The sequence below is a fragment of the Tauraco erythrolophus genome, chromosome 3 (genome assembly GCF_009769465.1).
Source record: "Tauraco erythrolophus isolate bTauEry1 chromosome 3, bTauEry1.pri, whole genome shotgun sequence".
NCBI lineage: Eukaryota > Metazoa > Chordata > Aves > Musophagiformes > Musophagidae > Tauraco > Tauraco erythrolophus.
Window position 1 is genome coordinate 64,034,188 of NC_141467.1, and position 25,410 is coordinate 64,059,597.

The window sequence follows — 25,410 nt, forward strand, 5'->3', positions numbered from 1 at the left end:
AAGTTAGGAATAACTAATTCAGACTGTTTTTATTATTAATTTCAGACGAAACTGCATTTTAGCAGATGAAATGGGGTTGGGAAAGACTATCCAGTCCATTACGTTTCTCTATGAGATATATTTGAAAGGAATCCATGGTCCTTTCTTGGTTATTGCACCGTTGTCCACAATTCCCAACTGGGAAAGGGAGTTCCGCACCTGGACAGAGTTGAATGTGGTTGTGTATCATGGGAGTCAAGCAAGCCGGCGGACCATTCAGTTGTATGAAATGTATTTCAAAGATCCACAGGTAAAAGCTCTTCATGATTTTTCTCTTTTTTATATCTGCTTTACTGTTGTTTATTAATCTAAGCATTGATTAGGTTTTTAGTACTGATACAGTAAGTTTTGGCTAATAACGAAGGCATATGTATATTAATAGAGCGTGCTTTTTAATAGGAGCCAAGAGATCAGTTGGAAATAGAGGGGGACCAAGAGTTACTGAGATGGTGCAACTCTTGTTCAGGGTCTCATTGTTTCATGCAAGGTTTTCGTTACTTCGCGTTCCTGAGAGCTGGCAGAAAAGATTTTTAATGGAGAAACTGCTTTAATTGGAACTAAGCTTGAAAATCAATGTTTGCCCACCATTCCAGGAAAAGACCAACTTGCAGAAATTAAACTTGTTGAAGTTTTTTTATCAAACTATAAGTCAGTTGTATTCTGAATCTGTGGTACCGGGCTCAGGTTGAATAGTTCTTATGAGAGAAGAAAAGGACGTTCAGAAAAGATTGGGGGTAGAAACAGAAAGTTATTTGGAAAACTGAAGCTATAAAGTGCAACAGATCTCTGCGCTTTGCCCAGAGTAAGTAAGCAGGACTGGGGGAAAATAATGTGCATACATTGAATGTTATTGCAGAAAAACATAATCCTCCTCACTTAAGAGGAAAAAAGAGTAGAAGTTCAACCTGATTTGATATATTGTCGAGTATTATTTTCAGCTGAGCCTAAAGAAGTGATATTCATATATTTAGATTTTCTGTAAAGCATTTGATTTTATGCCACTAGATATTTTGATTAATAAACTAGAATGATATAAAATCAATATGGAACACATTAAGTGGATTTAAAACTGGCTAACTGATATTTCTTGATGTAATTGTAAATGAGAAATGATTTGCATTTCCAGCATAGTTCTTCAGGGATTGGTTTGCATCCGTGAGCTATGTAACACTTTTATCAATGACCTGAAAGAAAGCATAAAATCATTACTGAGGAAGTTTTCAAGTGACACAAAGATGGGGGGAGTGATAAATAATTAAGACAGTTCATGGATAACAGAGTAAGCTGTATTGCCTAATAAATTGGATCCAAGCTAACAATACTTAGAATAGCTAAATATAGGGCTATCTGTGGACAGGGAATGGAGATGATTCGTATAGTAGGGAGAGCTCGATTCTGAGAAGACTGTAAGACCAATGCGGATCGTTCTGTGTCATGACACACGAGTGTTCAAACACGAGTTCATACTCTGAGACTGTGGTTAAAAGGGCTAGTGTAGTGCAAATGTGTAGGAGGAAAGAAATCTTTATTAAAGAATAGGAAAGTCACAGCATTCCTCTTTGTCAGTAGCGTGGTGGGTAGTCCAGTTCTGCCTAGTCCTTGCTTGCTGTCCTGAGAAAGAGCGTTGAAAAACTGGAGTCCTTAGAGCAAAGGTGTGAGGGTGGTTATGAGGAAGAAAATAATGCTTTTACAGGGAAAGAGCTGAGTAAAAACTGTTGCGAAGGAAGGTGGTGACTGTGGCGCAACTTGACATGCTATTAGGGCAAACAGAAACAGAATCACATACTTAAATACAGTAGAAAAACATAGTAATTTATAGTAGTTAGAAGTTACATCTCTTCGGCCTAGAAAATGACCATTTTCTCAGCAATTTATCAGAGAGACTTACAAATCAAAATCATACACGCTGTTGTTAAAGAAGATTGATTTGAATAGCAGTTGCTACACTGAGGTCTAGTGGCTTATATTCCTTACAGTAATAATCACATTTAGCTTTTTACCTAGATAGATAATACACAAATGAACTGGAATTGATTTGTACTTTTTCTGGTTTTAAAATTATTTCTTACAAGAGATAGATATTTTTTATATCAATTTAAAAATTTGTGTGTATACAAATACTGTCTCTGCTGAAGTGTTTCCTGTGTTAAAAACCATGTTTGTTACTTAAGCAGTGCTTGTTTTCAGCGTGTTCTTCCCCTTAGGATGTAGCATTCACATAGCACGAAACATGGAGGAATGTCATCAGAAAAATCCCACTTAGTATGCAGATTCTGAGTATTATTTTAGCAATACCATTTCATTGATCTAAAGGGATCTAAAACAAGATGCTGCAGAGAGTTTTGTTCCCCCATTTGCCCTGTTCTTAACTTGCCTCTTGCAACAACCATGACAGCCATTTGGCCCCATAGCAAGTAATGACAAAGCACTCATGACACAGAAAAATGCATCGTATTCTGCTAGCTTTGCTCCCTGAACTGGCTTAAGAGGAGAATCGGGCAATTGCCGTGGTTGGAGATAAAGGAGAAATGGAGTGAACTTGTCCTTTTGGTGGCAGCTAGCTGAGATGTGTCAGGAAATCACCTTCTGTCTTCCATTCTTTGTAAGACTGTTTCATCTGTGAAACGCATGGTAGAAACTGAAATACAGGAAAAAAATCTCTTCATATTTGGAGAAAAAGAATCCCCATGTAGTGTTCAGTCTGGCATCCTCAAAAGTGCCATCAGTGGGTGTATTATTGGAGACAAGAAGGACAGAAGACGGGCTTTGACAGTATCATTTCTAGTCCCCTTGCCAAGCACAGCAATCCAGATATTGGCATCTTTGGCTTTTTAGGTGTTAACATGAAAAGAGGCCTCTCAAGCTGAGCTCTTTCTCAAAAAGACAATTGAACCTTCAGGAAGTCTGAGTGACTTGGAAGGGCAGTAAGAGCATGCATAAGAAGCACCTACCCCATCTGCAGTAGTGTGATTTTTTTATCCACACACCAACCCCCCCCCCCCCCTCCAGAGTCAACACCAGGAACTAGAGTAAAGTTGTTGTGAAACGCTAGAGAGTAGTTGATAAGAAAATACATTTCTGCAGTGATGTGACTTCAGTGCTAAGGAAGCCCGTTCTGGTGTTCTTGAGCAATGTAACTGAAAGATCCCTCTGCTTGGAATATCAAATAAACCAGTTGCTTTTCTGTAATGTTCTATCTCTGAGAAGGAGTTCTGTTGTAAGATCAGGATAATGATATGTGCCAAATAAAATTAATGACAGAGCCCTGCAAAAGAGTTGACTTGTTTGTGACGGAAATCACTTCGCAATGTAATGAGAACTAAAAAGAGAAGCCACCTGGCTTACATGTAGAAACAGAATACCTTGTCCTTGGTTAATTTTAACTCAAAATAATGCTATTGATGTTCGTGACTTTTTCTGGCTTACCTGGTTCATTCCTTTTGGGCTCAGTGGGTGTTGGCTTTCTTGCCTGCATGGTTTTCTTCCTTGCTGAGAAGCTGCTGAGCTATGAACATGTGATCAGCATAGGATTACCTCAGACTTCTGCGAAGAATGATTAGCGTGCAGCAGTTTAGGGCAGTATTTCACCAATAGGGACTCTGTCTTTTACCAAAGATGATATCAAATTGCATTTTATGAAGTGGCTGCGACTTAATTTTCCAGATGCCTTCTGGCTATAGTTGGTTAACACGCACACTTCTTGCATCTATTGTTCCTCAAAGTGAAGTCTGAGGTTGGTGGGAAAAGATCATAATAATCTTTCACAGTTGCCATTGGTGGAATGTGCATTTTTTTAGAAGTCATATTCAGTTAATCTTCTCAGTTTGTATCTGCTAAGAGGTAATACCCCAAAACATAACCCAACTTTTATATTCATATCTAATTGTTATACCTTGTGGCTACCTCTGTTGCTTGAGTTACTTCCAGAAGAATTTCCCAAACAGAACAGAAAACTGCTGCCTACTAGGAAGACTGATTTCCTCAAATGGAACAGCTTCTCTGAGTAAATGAATAGGAAATTCCTGTGGTTCCAACATCAAAGGATTTCATTTGGATGCCATGCTGAAACAGGATAAATTCATTCCTAGTTGCCTAAGAATTTACCTGTGACAATGCTATAGATCATTTTCCTGATAGTCTCTACCTTTAAATTTTTCAAATGTGACATTAATAGGATTACTTAGGATTCTTTCCCATACTCTCCCGAGTGTTGGAGGCCTGAAACTGTTGGAAGAACAACATAATTCACCTTCTAAAGCTCTTGGAGAGCTCTTGGAACTTTCTGCTTGATTGACCCCTGTGTTCTTCAGCACAGCATTTGACTGTTCTTCAGATAATGCGAGCTCTTGTGGCAAGACCACTATGCCTATCTTAATGGGAGATTTAGATAGCTGTAAGCGTATAATCAAGGGTCCCTCTTACAATTTTTACTTCACCCGGGTTTCCTGCTTTATGTAGTCATCATTTTTTATAGAGCACTGCTTGTGGTGCAGTCGTGAGGTTGTTCATGGAAGTGTGTTTCCACCACTTGGTAAGGATCTCCTGGGCTGCATGCTCATATTTTCACAGTTATATCTGGCTCATGAAAAGGTTACAGCATCTCAATTTGCTGGCTTTCTGAGTCGCCCACTTAGTGTATCTTCATCTGCTGTTTGTTAGGTAGCAACTTGTCCTTAAGAAGATGAATGTTTTTGAACTATGCCATGAGAAGGCATTGTTGAGCAGGTCATTGCTTCCTCTGAAATACTCTTGATGTGCATAGGCAGATTTAATGCTTAGTTTACAATATCAGGTTTCCAGTCACTTCACTGAGTCAGTAGCCAGTTCTGAACCCCACGGTTTGGAGAGAACTGTATGCGTCACTTATAAAAGGGTTCAGGCTTGCACATGTTTGAAGGCAGAAATGGTCACCTTACTGTAAACTATCTGTTTCTTTTGAAATGTATTCAATATACAACCCATGAAATAGTCCTGCTTTGAAGACGTAGAATGGCTTTGAAGTCACGTGAGGCCCATCCTTAGAGAGACAGTGTTTCCACACAGACCCAGTGACACTGGAGATACCAAGTTACGTTTATCTTTGAACAACATTGGGAAGAAATAGAATGTAATGTCAGAAAGATGTCCATTTCATAATCCTGAGTAAAGTTTATTCAGGGATTTTTTTGAAACAGAGTCTTAGTATCAGCTCTGAAAAGACCCTCAACTAACCAAATAAATAGTGAATGTGGTGCCAGACATCAAGTAAATCATCCCGTTGAACTTTCCTTAACAGATTTACAAAAATATCAAGGAAATGTATGGGGAGATACACATTATCCATTTTAAAAGCTCAGAGATTTGCTTCTTTTTAAAGCTGTTTACTAGACTTGTAGGTGTTTTGGATACTCTATGTCCGCTGGGAAAAAATTACTGTTTATTTGGAGCAAAATATTCTAATAGTAGTAAAAACGAAGCCTTAATGTACTTCTGGCTTATTGGGATTGTTTTGTTGGGACAGGCACATACCTTTGATTTAAAAGAAAAAAGAAAGTTCTTGTGACGAAGTCTGAAAACCTTATTTGAATATTGAAGTAATAAATTAATGCTTCAAGGCATTAGTATGATCCATATGAATTATGACTTAAATACTTTTATAACATCTTTGTACGGAATATGCAGTGATTCTTTGGGCCTTTTTACAGGATTAAAAACATTGCTAGCATGAAGCTAGTGGTAAACTTAGACATTTGTATTCCCTCATTGGGTCAGCAATAATGACTACATTTACTTAAAATATCTTGCCTGTTGTACTGTTCTGTATTTTTAAAGAATTAATTTTGAAGATGAAACAAATGTACTTCCTTTCTTCGCTAGAGAGTTTACTTTTAACTTTTGCTGTTCTTTTTAGGGTCGTGTGATAAAGGGGTCCTACAAGTTCCATGCCATTATCACAACATTTGAAATGATCTTGACTGACTGCCCGGAGCTGCGTAACATTCCATGGCGCTGCGTGGTCATTGATGAGGCCCACAGGCTGAAAAACAGGAATTGTAAGCTTTTGGAAGGACTCAAGATGATGGACCTGGTCAGTCAATTTTTTACATTTGCATCTTGTGTGCTTTTATTAGTGATGATTTATGGTTTCATCAAAAAGTAAAAATAAAAGGTTTCCTTCTCAAGTAAAATCATCAAGTGCTAAGGAGAATGAGGGAATGCAGCTAAGAAAGTCTTTAAAATGCCGGGAAGCATATGCATACCTTCAGTTTTGGAGTGCTGATGTTTCGTAAGTGTCTCTATTGATTTAGACCTGGGGATTCTGTTAAGAGAATCAAGACAAATTTGTTCTTTCCTTTCTCTCTTTTCATGTGACTTACTCCATAGTCACGTCTTCACATAAACATTTATTTAAAGGTATAATGTGGTCAGGTGGCCAAATATGGATGTGCAGGTTAAACTGCTCTGCATTAATGTCAGCTCTAATGTAAATTTGTTGTGTGGTCATAAGGATGTTCTTTCAGACTGACTAAGGAAGAGAAAATCGAGTTGGTTTCTGAAGCTTACATAAATATGTATTATGTGCACAAAATACTTCTATTAAGCACACAGAAAAATAAGATGATGGATTTTAAAGGTGTTTACCATTTAAAAGGCAAAGTAGTTTTTGTTTTGTTTTGGTCAGAAGAGTCTTTAAAAATGTGAGAGGAATGCAGTCAAGCTAAGTTAACACCCAGAACTCAAAACTTCTTATACCTGATAAGAATAAAGAGGCATAAATGCTAATTTACACAAGCAGTGGTGACCTGTAGGTCACTTCTAGTTTCTTTTCCCCTGTTTTTTAAACAGTACTTTTCTTGAAGAAGTCTTGAGACTTAACAAATGGAAGTTTGTAGAAATGCTGTTAACAGTTTATTTTCCTTAATTATGGTTGCTGTTAGAGGAAAGCTGAGCTTATAGGCATGGCTATAGATGGAGATATGAGACTTCTCACTTCAGGTCTTGTTCTACTACTAAATTCATGTTTGACCTTGGACTAGTTGCTTAACCTCTCTGGCTCCTCCTCTAAAGCAATATGCAACTTTTCCTTGCTTCTGCTAGTCTCATGCTTTGTTGTGTGTAGATCAAAAGTAGGATTCTGCTTCTGGTTTCCTATGTTAGAAACTTACACCTACCTACACCTGAAGAGATTCATGCACTGAGATCTGTTGGAGGTGTGATAAATCGATGGATTTGTACTGGAAGTGATGGTATAAGTTCAGCTGTTACTTTGCTGTTTAAAGTTCATTGTATGTTGTGAAAGGGCTGGGTCGTTGTGAATCAGTAAACTCTCTTGTTGTATCTGGAGGGCTTTTGAAGGTGCTTAAGTAGTGAAGTATTTTTCTGGGATACTGCTTGAAGGAAGGGCCGAATACTAGTCAGAAATGTCTTGAAAGAGCTACATGTATGTAGTTGGGTGAGGGGAGAGGAAGCAAAGATGAGAAATACATATAAAAGGGAAAAATAGAGAAAATTTTGTGTATTTTTCCATTGAAAATGAGTTTAGAGGGATTCCTAGGCAACTGTGTCTTAACCTTTCAGGAACATAAAGTGCTGCTTACTGGAACCCCTTTGCAAAATACAGTAGAAGAGCTATTTAGCTTGCTTCACTTCTTGGAACCAGGTCGCTTCCCATCAGAAACCACGTTCATGCAAGAATTTGGTGATCTGAAAACTGAAGAACAGGTAAACTTCTGCATGCTTACTTTTCTATTTATATATTGTGAATTTATCCATTTTATTATATCTGAACTTCATTACTTATTTTTACAGGTAATACCTATTTACTTCTTGAAAGACCATAGTAGTTTTATCTGGTTTTTGTTTGTTTTCATTTTGTTAAGTCTCTTCCGTTTGACCAAGTCATTTTGCCTTATCCCTGTTGTGGTTGTTTTTATCCTTGGTCCATTGGTCATGCAGAAACAGAGAAAGTTTCCCCTTGCTAAAATGTAGTGTTTAAAAAGGGGGATGAGGTGTTTTGTAACAGTTGCTGGATGAAAATGCTTCTAGAATAGCTTGTTCACTCTAAGAGAATTAACTTGTCAGCTGACATTCTTCCTTAATCATCAGTATCAGAGAGAGGAGACTGTCCTCTGCAACTTCTGTGGTGTTAACATCTGAGAGTTTTATCAATGACTTCTGTGCAAACAGTAACATATTTGAAACCTAGTTTAGCAAGAGGTAACCAAATGGAGGGAGATTCTTTTGACTGGCTCAGAGACAGATTTCTCGAGCTGTCCAGTAAAAGAGATGCATAAATCAGTGCAAAATGGAAGACCTTAAATGCAGCATGTTTTAGATCTAAAATGTAAAACTTCTTATCATCATATATAAAACTTTAATTTCTTGTATCTGGGAAAATGTTTTAAAAAGTCAATAGGTAACAGTTAAGACTCCTTAACATTAGGAGTTAACTGAAGCATGGCATCTTAACTTGGGCACCTTAATTTGGCTCTTTGCACCCCATGATAATCTAACTTCACTATTGCTGCATTTTTGTGTGCAACTTTATGTTGGGTTTTGTCTGAAAATTCAATTTCTGCTATTTCTAACTTTTGACTGCTTGAATTTGTTAACTTTCTTTGAGAACAACTCTTTCACAGGTAATAGTGTAAATTACAAAACAGCTCTCCCTCCAGCCTCTTACCTCCTGGAAAAATCATAGCATGTCCTGAGGGAATCATAGGATATGTTTCCACAGATTGTTCAGGCGGTTGCATGCCTGTCAGGCTGGACTCTGACCTGATTGGAAGTGAGCCAGCTCTGATCCAGAAGCCATGTAGTCCTGTTAATATAGTGTTTGAGCTGGAGTTAATATATCTTAGCTCTCAACATAGCTTCTGTCTGGCCAGCTCAAAATGTCAGCAGAGCAGAACTGGAAATTTTTGAAGCCATACACAGAAATATTACTAAAATAATGTCATCAGCCATGAGCAGAATTGGGGCCTGGATTGCTTGGGCCAATGAGTTTTAGAAGACATACCTGCTCTGCTTACACACCGTTAGATGTTTTGGAATTTGATTTATCTTTCAAGTGATAGCAGAGATTACGTGAAGGTATTTAAAAGACGTGTAGATGTGTTGTTCAGGGACATGGTTTAGTGGTGGGCTTGGCAGTGATAGGTTAACAGTTGGATTTGATGGTCTTAAAGGTCTTTTCCAACCTAAACGATTCTGTGATTCTATGTGTTAATCACTTGGATCTTCTCCTCCATTCCTTGCAATCCTATTCCATGTGGTTTTTTAGTAGTTTATTCTTCCATGCTAATTATATTTTTTCTCCTGAAGTTGCTTCATTACTAAGGGAATGATGTGAATTCAGGAGAAAGTGTGTTTTGGTCATGTTTCTGCTGTGCAGCTCTGCATCAGGAGATGATGACCAATTTCTGGGAGAATTATCAGCTCTTCAACACTGAGGTGGTTTGTGGTTTGAGAGACAACCTAAACCAACCTGAATGCCTGTCTTTTTCTATGTGGAACATGTTTAAGCTTTTTATGTAAGGGACTTTACAAAAACTTGACAAAATTTAGCTATTTTTTTGAGGAAAATGGACATTTCTTGCCCCTTTCTCCGTTTAGAGTGTATGTATGCTGCAAAATCTGGAGACACTAAAAATTATCATTGTATTAAAAATTTACAGAAATAAAATGTTTTCATTTTGAGGCCAGGTCTAAATAGTTTTCTACTTCGGTGGATGTCAAAACTAGGGAAACAAGAAAATAACTAGAAGTAGATATATAAAGGGAGAAAATAGCATTAAATACTGTGTTTAATGCTTAGAAGTTAACTGCAAAACTTGATCTTACAGTCAGATTTGCTTGTAGAGCTGTGCTCACTTAGCGTTAACTCTGCATGACTGATGTGCAGTACTGTCCTTGTCTGGAAGGATAGTTGGAAGTGAGGTCTGTTTCATCGTGTTCGCTAAACATAAGGGTTGCACACTAAAAATTGACTTTAGAAGTGTATATGTCACTGAGTTAACACAGAGAACTCAGTCTCTAGGTCACTGAGGAAAGATTTTTTTTTTTTTTTTTTTTGTTACAAATGCTCTCTACTTGGGATCTGAGGTAGGAAACAAGAATTTTCGAATTAAGGAAATTGAAAAATAAGTATTTGATGCCTTTACTTAAGTTATTTATTAAATATATATTTCCCAGGTGCAAAAACTCCAAGCTATTTTGAAGCCGATGATGCTGAGACGTCTCAAGGAAGATGTAGAAAAGAACCTGGCCCCCAAAGAGGAAACCATCATTGAAGTTGAGCTGACAAATATTCAGAAGAAATACTATCGTGCTATTCTTGAAAAGAATTTCACATTTCTCTCCAAGGGTGGAGGTCAGGCAAATGTACCTAATCTTTTAAACACTATGATGGAACTAAGAAAATGCTGCAATCATCCATACCTTATTAATGGTAGGCCTCCTATTTTTCTCCTCATTCGAAAAATGCTTGTAAGGAGGTTCAGTACGTTAGAAATTCTAGTGTGTCTTTTTATTTATTGATTTATTTTAAGTAGAAAAGTGAGATAACGTTCTAGGTTCCCTTAGGTCTGGATATCGGCAAGCGATGACAGCATTGCTTTTGATGACATCTGTGCTGCTTTTTCCCAAGGCTTCCTAGCCCTGACAGAGTTAGTGTTGGTGTTATGAAGTTCTCCTTTCTGTTATTTCTGACAAACAAGACTTCAGTTACAATACAGGTTGTTGGATGTTGGCATAAATACGGCAATTTTTTCTTCAGAGTTGTAGTTTGTTGCTTGCTTCCTTGCCATGGAGCATTGAGACAGTAACTTAAAATTTCTGAATAAAAGTTGTGGGGTAAGAAATTCTGATCAGGCCTGCTTTTATGGCCACATGTTGTCGGTTCATTTTCCAAATTTAACTAGTCTGAGAAAGATTTGTATGAATGTTTTCTTAGACTCCAATGACAAATACTGTTTTTCAGTGTGATGCTGTTGGTTTTAGATGAGGATTATCTGTGGCAAGTACTCTAGAATCATAGAATACCTCAAGGTCGAAGTAAGAGCAACGAAATTAGTGAAGGGTTTAGAGAACTTGTCCTATGAGGAGTGGCTGAGGGAGCTGGGACTGTTTAGTCTGGAGGAGACTCAGGGGGGAGAGTCTTATCGCTCTCTACAGTTACCTGAAAGAAAGTTGTAGGGAGATGGGAGTCGGTCTCTTCTCCCACGTTATGAATGACAGGACGAGAGGGAATGGCCTCAAGTTACGCCAGGGGAAATTTAGGTTAGATAGCACGAAAAATTTATTTACAGAGAGGGTTGTGAAGTATTGGAACAGGCTGCTCAGGGAGATGGTGGAGTCCCCATCCCTGGAGGTGTTTAAAAACCATGAGGGTTTGGTGTTGGGGAACATGATTTAGGGACCCTGACAGTGCAGGGTGAATGGTTGGACTTGATGATCTTGAGGGTCTCTTCCAACCAGATGATTCTATGAAACCATAAGGATCATCAAGTCCAGCTCCCTGCTCCTTGCAGGGCTACCTAAAACCAAATCATATGACTGAGAGCATCATCCAGATGCTTCTTGAACTCTGACACTTATAGTGCTCTGGCCACTTAACCTGGGGACCCTGTTCCAGTGACCAACCTTACGATGAACCAGCCTAGCTATAGCTGTCCCAAGTATGCTAAACTTGTATGTGTTGGTCAAATTAAGTCTTCCCTTTGAGGATGTGACACAAGCCTCTGTACAGGGTTGCATTCTACTAGTTTCCTGTTTCCCAACTCCTCTTTCTTACTCTATATGATTTGTGCTGTGGTTGGTTTAATACTGGTTATAAGCTTCATGATGAAAGACACTTTCGTTGGAGAGCCATATGTGATTTCAGTTTTTTTTTATTGTATGACTTTCATATTGCAGTGCTTACAGGTTTTTTTCTTGATGTTTTTTGTTTAAATGGAGGGGCAAAATGCTTAAACTGATTCATGAAATGACATTTTATTATATTTCATGTGCAAGTAATTATTCCAAAGACATGATATAGGGTTTCAACCCAGCCATGCTGGTGGGATGCTCAGTTTGTAAACTCAGATGAGCATACAGTAAAATAGCTTTTTGGTTCTGATGTAGGGTTTTTTCGTTTGTTGGTTCTTTGTTTTAAATTAACCCATTATATAAATGAGTTTACCGGAAAGTAGTTTAGGATGTTAAGGTTATGAGCTTCTGATCTTGATACTTTTTCCATTTCGTGGTTTTCAGCTGGTTTAACTTTACCATTCTTTTTCTTTATTTTGTGTTTGCTAAAAGAAATAAACTGAATTGATGATTAATTGATTGAATAAACTGAATCGATGAAATAAACTGGATTGAATGATGAGAAACTCAACAAGATCTGGCAATGCGTGCTTGCAGCCCAGAAAGCCGATGGTATACTGGGCTGCATCCAAAGCAGTGTGGCCATCAGGTCAAGGGAGGTGATTCTGCCCCTCTACTCTGCTCCTCTTCGAGACCTCACCTGGAGTATCATTTTCGGCTTTGGGGTCCCCAACATAAGAAGAACATGGAACTGTTGGAGCAAGTCTAGAGGAGGGCCATGAAGATGATAAGACGGCTGGAGCACCTCTCCTATGAAGACAGGCTGAGAGAGTTGGGTTGATCAGCCTGGAGAAGAGAAGGCTCCAGGGAGATCTTATAGCAGCCTTCCAGTACCTAAAGGAGGCCTACAGAAAGCTGGAGAGGGACTCTTTATGAGGGAGTGTAGTGATAAGACATGAGACAGTGGTTTTAAACTGAAGGAGGATAGATTTAGATGAGATCTAAGGAAAACACTCTGAGGATGGTGAGGCACTGGAACAGGTTGCCCAGAGAAATTATGGATGCGCCATCTAGTTCAACACTAGATTGGATGAGGCTTTGCGCAGCCTGATCTAGTGGAAGGTGTCCCTGCCAGTGGTAGGGGGTTTGGAACTAGATAATCTTGAAGGTCTCTTCCAACCCTAACCATTCTATGATTCTGTGAATATTTTGCTACTACTTTCTTTTGTCAGATAGAATTCATGAGTAGTGCTTGCAGTGTTGCCTACAGCAGTGAATTTTTTCCTAGCGAGTCTTGTATCATTTGGTGTCTCTTAGAGACTGCTGTAGTCCAGGTGGCTATAGAGAAAATTTCAAGTATTTTTTGATGGCTATATTTTAACCCTGGTAAAGGGAGGTGAGTTTGTCTCTTGAACACTTTTGCCTTTATAACGTTTTTGTGACTTTTGAACATTTGGACTTGCTTGGTGTCATGCAGCAACATGGCAGGTGGGTCAAGCCTTTAGATTTGAGGGAAAAATAAGTAAGTCCTCACTATTGTTATCATGGAGATGGAACTAAACAAGTATATCCTTTGTAGTTCTAGGACAGAAATACTCTTACATCCTGTAGTTGTTGTCTGAGCCTGAGGTTTTATTTTGTTGATCGATAACTAACATCTTCGTATTTAGAGTGATGACACAAGTTTATTGTAGCTCTACCAAGAGGTCTTGTGGTGCTAGTATGTAAGTTGCATAGTGTTCTCCTGATGATTTGTTGCAGTAGCAAGTTCTTGAGGCTTAACTGCTTTTATAAGGGTGTCTCTGAATCCTTCTCATTTTCTTCCATGTTTACAGGTTTTGTGAGCAAGTTGTTCGGCATATGTATGTGATATCTAAGTAGAGCACTGTATGTTTTGTTTTTCATAAAAGTAGCAAGTGAGTCTTCTAGCTAATCTTCAGTTAAGAGCCATAGAAGGTTACATGAGATGGAAGTGGTGTGGTAGGAGTTGAATGCAGAGTTGATTTTTGTTGGTTTCTTGATTGGTAGCTCTCTTCTGTGGAGGGTAGAATGGTGGTCTGCTGAGACTGTCTTTGAGTAGACTTCTAGAGGGAGTTACTGCATCTTGTGTATTCTCCAACCAACTTGGGCACAGCATTGTCCATGATTTTTCTTAGAGCTGGACTCCTTGTTTTCTCCATAGCAACCATTCTCAAGTATTTATACATTATTCCTCTTTCTCTGTCTCCAAGAGCCGGCAGCAGGGAGTGCTTCTGTACTTACACATCCTACAGCGTTGAACATTGGAAAGGTTTCTTACTCTGTTCCTTATGCCCTCTTGAGCCCTGGAAGCCTCTCCTAATTAGGATTGGAAGTGGGGGTTTCCCTGATGGACCAGGCACACAATCAAATACCTTCCTTTCATCCCCTACTAAAAATCAGATAGGATAGGAACTAGCGTTAGGGACCTACAGGTACTACATCAAGTAACGTGTTGGTAACAGGCTAGGCAATGTACCTCACTTAATTGCAGTTGAAGTAGAAATGAAAAAGACAGGGTGGTCTTTTACAAGGTTTAGCTAGCATAGAGTTATTGAAAGAGCAGATTTTTGGAGGTCATGGTCTGTTACGGAAATGAGTTTTGCTGAAACCAAACTCTAATACTGAAGATTCACCATTCATTAGACCTGTTTGTGGGTCTGTTGTGGTGTGCTAGGCTTAGGTGGTTTGCTTTAGCAGAAGCTGTGTTTACATACTGGTTTATTTCATAGTAGTGAAACTTAAATTTGGATTTTAAAAAAAAGTAAGAAATAAATGATGTAACCAAGAAAGATCACTGAAGTTACTGTATATGACTGAACTACTTGACAGCCTACTATATCATGAAATTGCCTGTGCTCAGTACAGAATCTGAGATTTACTACCCAAAACTCTGCCCATTTTACAAGACGGGAAGTGATATGATTGAAAGGATCTTGAAGGAGTGTTGGATTGTACTGTTTTCACATGGATTTATTTTTCTTATGTGCAAACCATAAAGATCAGTAATGCCTGGAGTAGGGAATCCAGATAAGGAAAATACAGGGCTGTAAAACTACCTTTGAGCATGATCACATCCTGAGTCTGTTAAGTTCTGTAAAAGCTAGTCAGACAACCTGCTTAGGGTGCTATCTAGTTAAGATGCCAAATTATAGAAGGCACTGGACCAGCGATGACACAGGGAGGGTACATTTGCGTGTTTGTTTACAGGCATCTACTTAGAACTGGGATGTGAGAGAGGTGCTCAGCAGAAGCCTGGTAATAAGCTGTTCTTCCCCCCTCCCCCAACCCTCCCACCTTGCCTTGCGTTATTCAAAAGCAGTATTGAAGCCAAATATTATACAGACCAGAAATATTTCATAAACTACATTTTGTTTAAAAAACAAAAACAACAAAAACAGAGGGACTGAAAAAGTCAGCTCCAAAAAAGGCTTTATTTGGAAGAGAAATAAGCTTAGAACTAAGATTCCTAACCTTTTACGTAGCCAAAAGAAGTAGTCTGCTCATTCTTGGAATAGTCCACTGTTTGTAGAAGTGACATAAAAAATGGAATAAAAGCATAGACGAGGCTGAAGAGAAAACTTGAACTTGGTCTGTAGTCTTCAGGTAATGAGCAGTAAGAGGAAACATTTGCTGCTGTGCGTATCATTCATAGGCAAAGGGAGTGGCAAGAAAGAACCTTTGACTAATTCTGGAAAGAATGTATACATGGAGATAGCTTCATCAAACTGAACAGAAAAAATATATTCAGTGAGAAAAGACAGCTAAATAGAAGGTAAAATAATTTCACAGCTGCTTATTTTTTTTCCCCTCCGAAATTAGTTATTTTCATTGTTTGGATTTTGATTCAGTAATGAATAATGGAAGGAGCAAGTGCAGGTCATGCATGTGTTTAAGCCTGGTTTTGGGTTTAGAGGCACAGGCATCAAATGTGATTTGTATTCCTTGTCTTTTCCTGTGGACATGAGACATTTTTTCTTTAATGTTGCATTTAAGAGAGGACAGAAATTTCATTTGATCAGTTGGAACATGGTTTACTTTTTCATCTTTTTTCTTAATTTTTCATTAATTTGTGTGTATCAAATAGTTGTATTAATTTATTTAGGAAAGGATTTATTCCCATTGAAAAGCAAAAAAAAAAGAATGCTCTGAGTTACTTTTTATTTATGCTGCATTTGTGTATATATTTGCTTTAAATTTAAAGTTAATATTTTTTATAAATGTTTATTCACATAATGCTTAAAACATTCCTGCAGTTTCTATAGCGTACTGCAAGCGAGCCCATTGTTGATTAATAAAACTCTTTGCAGTGTTCATGTATTGCTGTCCAATCTTTGCAGGTGCTGAAGAGAAAATTTTGGAAGAGTTTAAAGAAACACACAATGCCGACTCTCCAGATTTTCAGCTCCAGGCAATGATCCAGGCTGCTGGCAAGCTAGTACTGATTGACAAGCTGCTGCCAAAACTGAAGGCTGGTGGCCACAGGGTGCTTATCTTTTCCCAGATGGTGCGCTGCTTGGACATACTGGAAGACTACCTCATTCAAAGACGGTGAGAGCAACAATATAATACAATTCTAAATAAACTGTGCTTTCCTCAGTGGCCACAGTGTTTAACCTTTGAGTAATCCATATTGAAAAGGGATGAAATTCAAACACTTCACAGTATTTTTCCGTAGTGATGCTACTGAAAGGAAAAGCGTACCTGTAAGTTGCATGTACTGTGATTTTTCTTTCGGGTGAATACAAAGTGACCTCACATGAAGAGTTTTAAACTTGGTTTACTATGCAGTTAAATGTTTTAGTGGAGCTACAGTTTTTTTATCATAAGCCTAAATGTTTATTTCACTCCTTGGAGTGAAAGTCTGTTCTTACCAAAAGGTACAAAGCAGGATACAAAGTGTTATGTCTTCCACTGATGAAGTTAGTGGGTATGGGAGCAGTCAGCTCAGTTTGTTGTGGTTCTTTTGGCCTTATAGTAGCATAGTTTCCTTTTTTTTTCCTTAATTGCGTATTCTTACAAAGAAATGACGCCACTGCAGTAAAATTCTCCTTATAATGTGTCTTTCTTTCAGGTACCCATATGAACGAATTGATGGCCGAGTAAGAGGCAACTTGCGCCAGGCAGCTATTGACAGGTTTTCAAGACCTGATTCTGATAGGTTTGTTTTCCTGCTGTGTACAAGGGCAGGAGGTTTGGGCATTAATCTTACTGCTGCTGATACCTGCATCATTTTTGATTCAGACTGGAACCCCCAAAATGACCTCCAGGTAATATTACAAGGGGTGATTTTACTGAAAATTTTTCTTTGCCTTTTTGCTGTGAAATTTTCTTCGCTTAAAAGATAAATAATCCATTCTCTCTCTCAAAAGCATAAAAATTATTATTTATATTGAAAGCAACAACTTTTACAGTAACTTCTCTGTATTGATTATTTAATTATTTTTTGTCCTTCCTTTTGTCACCTGTAACTGAGTATCTGTCTTTGCTTCATCAGGCTCAAGCACGATGTCACAGAATAGGACAGAGCAAATCAGTGAAAATTTACAGGTTGATAACGAGGAATTCTTATGAAAGGGAAATGTTTGACAAAGCTAGCTTGAAGCTTGGCCTCGATAAGGCTGTGCTGCAATCTATGAGTGGAAGAGAAAATGCTACAAATGGGGTGAGAATTAATATATTAAGGTGCATGATCAACAACTGCTATGAATGTGTAGCACTTTCCTTGCTTGTTTGCGTTTCAGCTGGAGAATGGTGGTTTTCAGATGGAGTACAGCATGTATTTTAAAGTAGAGTTAATTAAGGGCAGCGCTACATGAACTGGCTCAGCCTATCTAATGGCTCACTCACTGCCAAGAAAAGGGGCAGGTGGAGTCATGTTCCCTCAGTCCTCATCCATTCTCATCGTTCCACCCTTTACATTATGTTGATCCTGGTGATTTTTGGTATTCTTCTAGTCAGCTTTTTGTGATGTAGCTTTTTTGCTTTGGACTTTTTTTGCTTTAGCTTTTTGTCAGGTTAGTAAGTTAAATCTGCTCCCAGGAGGAGTTTAGCGGTCGTCAGAGCTAAAGTAAAGAGATTCAGTGACAATGAATTATTAAATCGTTTAAACCACTTGTATAACTTCACCCTAAGTATTCTGTTGTTTATGTCCTTCTTTTAAAGGTGACTTCATTCAGCATGAATGTTTAATTGACCAACATCACATTATCTTAGAGTTTCAGTTCCTCAAACGCTAAATAAGAGAATAGTCAGTCTGATTGTGCTGTCAGATGCACATATTGGCTGATGTCAAAAGAAAAAACCCACCCACCCTCTCTTACATGTTACAGGTGCAACAGCTTTCTAAGAAAGAAATAGAAGATCTTCTTCGAAAGGGGGCATATGGTGCTCTGATGGATGAGGAAGATGAAGGGTCTAAGTTTTGCGAAGAGGATATTGATCAGATTCTCTTAAGGCGAACACACACAATTACTATTGAATCTGAAGGAAAAGGCTCAACATTTGCAAAGGTGTGCATTGACATTCAGAGGAAAATTAATAAAATGTGACCAGAATAGATGAAAGTAGTATTAAATTAGCTTCTGTGTCAATTTAGTTTTTCAGTGTACTTGTCTTATTTTCCTCACAAATGTTGGGATATCTGTATTTCCAGTCATGATAGTTTCCAGGCTTACCTTTTTTCTTTCTTGAAACTATCACTTTATAAAAGTCCGAAGTATTGTGTTTATCAGTGAAAATAGATACTCTTTGTAGCATGCAGTTAAGAAACCAATGTGTATGTTTTCACATTTACTAGGCTAGTTTTGTTGCATCTGGGAACAGGACAGACATTTCCTTGGATGACCCTAACTTTTGGCAGAAGTGGGCAAAGAAAGCTGAGCTGGATATTGATGCTTTAAATGGAAGGGTAAGAGCTTTATGATAGTTCTAGTACAATTAGTTTGAAGATTCACCCCCCCGCCCCTAAAATTGTACATTTTCACTTTCATTTTAGAATAACCTAGTTATTGATACACCAAGAGTAAGGAAGCAAACCAGACTCTACAGTGCAGTCAAAGAGGATGAACTGATGGAGTTTTCAGACCTGGAAAGTGATTCTGAAGAAAAGCCTAGCACAAAGCCTCGTAGGCCTCAGGACAAATCACAGGGTTATGCAAGAAGTGAATGTTTCAGGGTGGAGAAGAACTTGTTGGTTTATGGGTAAGGATATACAGATTAAATATACTGATTGTGGCTAAAGACCTGAAAATATGGAAATGATATATAGTAAATAACACATCTTTCTCTTGAATATATTTGCATCATCTCATACTGTGTAACCTTTACCTCATGATGCTGTATACATGCCAGTGATATTTTAAGTTGCTATACATACGAGTTGCATCAATATGTGTTATTTAGCTTAAAAGTATCTGAGTGTCTCACAGATGGCTATGAGCTCACTGCTAAGATATGTAGCTTTGTGACGACAGAATATTTGTTTCTGGTTTCTCATAGTGCAAAGAATTCCTGAGTTAGAGGTTTAATCTCTCTTCCCGAAGTGTTGTGGAGAAAAACAAAGTGTATTTGTAAAGAACAATGTGACTGTGAAATCAACAGTCAATCCAGAGGTTTTCTACGTAGATTCTGGTGTTTTAGTGCCATTTAAGTTGAGCTATTTGGTACTTCTGTATTTTTCCTTGTTGGATTTATCAGTCTGAATTTACCTCTTCACAGGCAAGTAGCTATATTTGACTGCTAACATAGTAGGTTTCAGAATGACTGTTTTTATTTTAGGAAGTTCCGTACAGCAATTGCTAATCGTGGATTTCAGGATCAAAATAAGAATGATTCCCCAAATCCCATGATTGTAGGAATTGGTCAAATTTCCTATTCATAGCTTACTGGGACCATTAAGAGTTAAACGTGTGTACTTTATTATTTTGAGTGTAGTTCAATTGCAACTTTATGAGCAGTGAACTGATTGCCTGTTCTGTAAAATAAACATTCTTAACTCTTTAGTGCAGGAGGTTGGATTCCCTGATGTAACCTGCAAATGCAAAATGCATTAGTGCTAACACAGGAGGTCCCAACTTACTTGGTACCAGGAGTTAAACTGAGAGTCACAAATGAAAATACCAGTTCCCTGCCTGTTGTATTGAACTTATTTTTCTTTTAGCTGGGGTCGGTGGACTGACATCCTCTCACATGGGCGCTATAAACGTCAGCTAACAGAACAAGATGTGGAAACCATCTGCCGGACTATCCTGGTATATTGTCTTAATCATTACAAAGGGGATGAAAATATCAAAAGTTTCATCTGGGATCTGATCACTCCAACTGCAGATGGGCAAACTCGAGCTTTGGTTAATCATTCCGGTATGTCTACCACAATCAAATAATGATGCTAGTAAATAGGAAAGAATTGCTTCAGTCATGCTATGTATTTAGTTCAAACTATAGCCATTCTGACATGTCGTAGGATCTTGTCAGATTTTATGAGTAAGGTGGGCTTTGACTTGGTCTGTACTTAAAGGGGAAGTCTCCCTCAGACACTGTGTAGGATGCAGTGCTCTTTCCTTTAAATCAGTTTTGAAGAAATTTTCCAGCATAATTTTTAAATGGTACCTACTGCTGGAGTTAATCACTTTCAAATTGCCATAAATCAGAAAGCTTGTTTCCTTATGGCCATTCAGATTCATGAGAGTTTTTCAAGAAATATTTGTATAACACCATTTCCTGGCTAGCGCTCTGAATTTTTGAAATCTTCACACCTAAATTTGCATGAAAGTTTTGGTTGATTCTGTTGTTTGCAATTTTCTGTGCTGAATTATGTTGCTGTTCAGTTTTTGGTGGTTGTATTGCCCACAAAGGAATTAATGTAGCAGTGATACTTAGCTTTAAGTGTATGTTTATAATGCAGTTTGGGGTGAGAGCTTTTCCATTCAGACTGTGTAAGAAATATTGGGGTTTTATGTAGGTCTGTCTGCACCAGTGCCCAGAGGGAGGAAAGGCAAGAAAGTAAAAGCCCAGAGTTCACAGCCAATGCTGCAAGATGCCGATTGGCTCACAACCTGTAATCCAGATGTGTTATTTCAAGAAGATAGCTATAGGAAGCATCTCAAACATCACTGTAATAAGTAAGTATTAATAAATACTTCATTTAGTGTTTTGGGGTTTTTTTACCACATGCTTTTGAAAAGTCCACAACTTCTTCTGGATATTTTTAATAAGACACAGGACCACTTAATGGTGGTAAAGGTCATTATTACTTTTTATTTTGGGGATAAGCATCTTAACAGATATCTGGATGCTTCTGTAAGCTCTTTATCAGCGCTTCAAACGCAGTTCTGAAGAAAATTGTTTTCTACTTACTAAATAAGAATGGAATCAGATGAGGTTATTCTTTTTACCATATAAAGGAAAGACTATATCCCTACACTAAGTCTATTTTTCTTGACGATTGGCTGTCTTTAAACAAAAGCTGTTTGTTTCTTACCCTTCTTGTGGGGTCTGTCAGACTGACGTCTTTAAGAGTTCTGTTCCTTAGATGTTAAACTCAAATATCCAGCTCTTAGTTACCAGAGTCTCATGTAGTAGTTCACCTATGTGTGAGTGTATCTCTTCTCTTCGTTCTTTTTCTCCTGTCCTGTTTTGCTCTTCGCATCGTACCGTGCGTTGTTTCTTTTCTCTTTTGTTTGAGATAAAATTTCTCACTGAGCTCTCTTACCTGTATCGGTGCCCTGATCTGATTTTTGCAATTCTAAACGTGTTACTAAACTGAAGGCCCTTGGGGATAAATGTCATTGTATTTTGGTTTGGATGTTACTTTGTTTTATTGTTGTATGACTGTCTCTCTTGCATTCCTTTAGCTTTTGTTTTGTAATATCTTAGTTATTTTTGTGTCAGCTTCTTTCCACAGTGTCCTTGTTCTCCATCTTAGTTTTGCTTACCGTAGTGTCCATTTACAGACACTGAACCTAACTCTTGTCCAAAAAAAATCTTGTTTTGGAGTTGGGGAGGAGGTTGTTTCATTTTGGGGGGTTTGTTTTGTTCTGGTTGTAAATTAATACTCTTCATTGTATGTTTGCCATAGAGATGTAATGCAGTGTTACTGAAAGGTCGTCCTTACTTTGTGGTTTTAATCAGTGTTGTGTCTTACTAATACTGTTTATTGGAAAGAAATTATTGATTTGAAAAGTACCTGTGGCCTGTCAATAGGGGGTGTGATGTGAAGGAGGAAAGGCATTTAAGGAGTTTATTAGCTTCTTCCCAGATGCTAACCAAGCTTAATTCTCAGCTGATGAAAACAGATACTTACAGAATTACGTTAGCAAGTGCACATGCAAATAAACTGCTTTCTGATTTTTTTCTAGACTGTTACTCAGATCTGTTATTACATTTCACTTGCTCTTAAAGTAATTAAATTCTTTCCTGTAACATTATTTTAATCTCTCAGGTAACATGTCCTCATTACTTGTTATATCAGTTTGCAGATCAGACTCAAACTAATTTTTTAAATATTACTTCTGTAGTAATACAGTAGAACATTTACAAGGATCGGGAAGACTGATAAATCGCTGTGCAGTAGTGTTTTCAGTTGCTATCTTTTTCCTCCACTTCCTAGATCCACCAGGACTAACCGAATTGTAGAAGCAATGTGTTTAGCCCAGTTAAAATCGAACAGAGGTGGAAGCCAATTAGTAGTCTGAGTGAAGGCAGCAGCAGTAGCAATGGGCTTTGTAACAACTGGTGTCCTGTCCTTATGTAACATGTATGCTGTTTTAATGGATAGGACTCTTGAAAGGTGCAAAGATCCTCTGTTTTTTGGTTGATGATGTGGGTTTTTTTTTTCCTGCTCCTCTTCTTTAGCTTGATGTAACAGCTGTTACTGCTTAATACTAAGATGATAGAGACCCTCAACAGCTTATTTACATAGCCACACAGGGAGCAGGGACACCTTACTGGTCCCAGTTATCATGCATACAAAAAGAAGCATGTCTGACATGTTTTGAATTGCAGACATGACCTTCATTCAGATCCCTGCTCTTCTGAGGTTTGCTTGAATAACACGTGTAAAACCGGGTTATTGCTCCGGTTGCATCAGATCTCTAATGAGGAGCTCTCAAAACTGGTGGTGGTCTAAATTTTTCATGCAAGTGGGTGATCAGATTACTGCCTCCCAGGTCACCCTTGCTGTTCCAGGAGCAGCAGCAATTCAACAGTTGCCGTGATGGATTTGGGTACAGTGAGAGGGCAGGCTGAATAATCTCCATCTTAGCTAGTACTGATTTTACTTCATGAACTAGGCAGCAGGGGGTGCCCTGAATTGGGTAAACATAGGAGAGGAGGATTTTTTTCAGGTAGATACTTTTTCAACAGAGATGACCTCTTTTTCTAGTCTCCTTGAAAAGCTAGAGTCTGCCATTCTCTCTCCTGCCAGCTTCAAGTGTGACCACAACACCTGACAGCGCTTCCAAAAACCGACTGTAGTATGGCAGAGACGGGGGAAAAATAAACGTGGGCAATGCGGATTTTTCACTTCCTTGTAGTGCTTAGGTTGTGCACAGGTAAAATTAAGCAGCAGTTTGAACTATAAAGAGTAAAAATGGTTAATATCTCCCAAGGGAAATGGGGGGATTATTTATTTTTTTCCCCCACCTCCATTCTCGGAAGCAAAAAGTTGTATAATCTGAAAAACCTGACATTCCATATTGAGGGTTTATTGTAAGGTAGTAAAACCAGATTTTATATCTCGTTTATTCCTACAACTTCTGATGTGCTTCCAAAAATGGTATTAAGGCAGCAGCTGAGGAAATTTTATGAGATAATGAAGCAGAACAGTTACTGAAAGCCATCTGCTCAGTTGTTTACAAACTTGCTTCAATACTTCAGAGGCAGTGGTAGAGTACGTGTCTAAACTTCACAAGCTGCACTAGGTAGAACTAAATGAAATGCGCCGGGGCCGGGCTGAGCTGGGTCCCTCTCTGTGCAGTGTAAGCGGTTGCCAGGCAGGCCTGTTGGAAGCCAGCAGAAAGCACCACACAGAGGTGATTATGTGCCACCATCTGTCACGCTTCAAGCCTACCATACAGCATGGCTAATCAGCCTTGGCAGGATGATGGATGAACAGCAGCAGCTGCCAAAAGCCACTGTTGGCAAACAGTCCTGAAGTTAAGAACTTTTTCCCCCCTCTGCCTTCCTCTCCAGGGTCCTGCTGCGTGTCCGCATGCTCTACTATCTACGACAAGAAGTTATAGGGGACCAAGCAGACAAGATCTTAGAGGGTGCTGACTCAAGGTTAGTGCAAGTGCAGGTTTATTTTTTGCTTTATGACGCTGGCTTTCATAAAGTACACATACTATAATAATGCAGCGTTTAGAGGTTGTCACTCTTTATCTCTTAAATGTCTATTCTCAAGCAGCCTTACTATTTTACTGAACACAGTTTTCTTGGGGGAGGAAAACCATGTGGGAAATGACAGAAGAGGATTTTCAGTTCTGCTAATATTGAAGGACTATTCTGTCTCAATTAAAAAAAAAAATAATTAAAAAATATAGCAAGACATTAAATTAATCCTATTTGGATAACTGTTAGCATTCCACTCCCAAAATAGTCTAATTTTTGTTGTTGTGGGATTGTGGGTTTTTGTGGTGTTTGGTTTTGGATTTTTTTTTTTTAACAATCATAATTATTTTTCAAGGTGTTTCAATTTCTGTGTTGGCTTTGGAGGTTTTCCCTCTCAAAATTGGTATTTACAAACCAGCGGGAACCACTTTTTTTAAAAAAAAATCTTTGTCCGGTAATACGTTTGAGAATGTATATAATGCTGTCTTCACAGTGAAGTAGATATATGGATACCTGAGCCATTCCATGCCGAAGTTCCCGCAGACTGGTGGGATAAGGAGGCGGATAAATCCCTTTTAATTGGAGTATTCAAACACGGTAAGTGATGTCTCACTCTGAACAAAACTCAGTTGTAAAGCTTTCTGTGTGTAGGTCTGTTCAGTCATAATATTAACAAGTATTGTTCCAAAGAACTGTTGGCTTGTATCTCCCTTTTTTCCTTGCCTGCATTAAAAACCTAATATGAGCTGTAAATATCAGATGCTGTTTTTAAATGTTTGCAGAACATTTGAGACGAAAACATTACTTTCTTGGCTGTAAATAAAACCATATTTGTTTAAATAATAGCCAAATAGTAAGATAGATCTCCATAAACTTTGCTTCCAGCACTGCTTCACTTGCTAACTCTGCCAACCAGTGTCAAAGTGGACGGTGGGCTTAACCTCTGCTATTAATCTGTACAAGTGCCTCCTGGGCTTTGTTCCAAGCAATATTTCACAAATGTCAGTGTTGAGAACTCCCGGCTCCCTTGAGTGGGATGCAGCCTTGTTAACTTTGAAAGGCTGGGGATGCAGAGCTGGCATGATATATACAGTGAGCGATTCCTGATTATAATCCCAATTCTCTGGAGGTCGCAGAGGTATTCTCAGCAGCCCAGCCTGACTAAAGGGGAGAATGATGGCTTATAAAACCTTTCATGATTACAGTTTGGCTTGAGGCTCTACAGCAGTTAGG

General features: G+C 38.4%; 1 protein-coding gene across 1 annotated transcript in view; it reads left to right on the top strand.

The window, feature by feature from the left end:
• Window positions 1-25,410, top strand: part of CHD7 (chromodomain helicase DNA binding protein 7) — a 94,118-nt gene that overhangs the window by 58,335 nt on the left and 10,373 nt on the right. Inside the window, 14 exon segments of the mRNA XM_086609350.1 lie at window positions 46-289; window positions 5,930-6,106; window positions 7,597-7,740; window positions 10,213-10,468; window positions 16,188-16,398; window positions 16,922-17,117; window positions 17,345-17,512; window positions 18,180-18,359; window positions 18,647-18,757; window positions 18,845-19,050; window positions 20,009-20,208; window positions 20,810-20,969; window positions 24,040-24,129; window positions 24,671-24,774. Of these exon segments, the coding sequence (XP_086465476.1) occupies window positions 46-289; window positions 5,930-6,106; window positions 7,597-7,740; window positions 10,213-10,468; window positions 16,188-16,398; window positions 16,922-17,117; window positions 17,345-17,512; window positions 18,180-18,359; window positions 18,647-18,757; window positions 18,845-19,050; window positions 20,009-20,208; window positions 20,810-20,969; window positions 24,040-24,129; window positions 24,671-24,774 (2,447 nt within the window).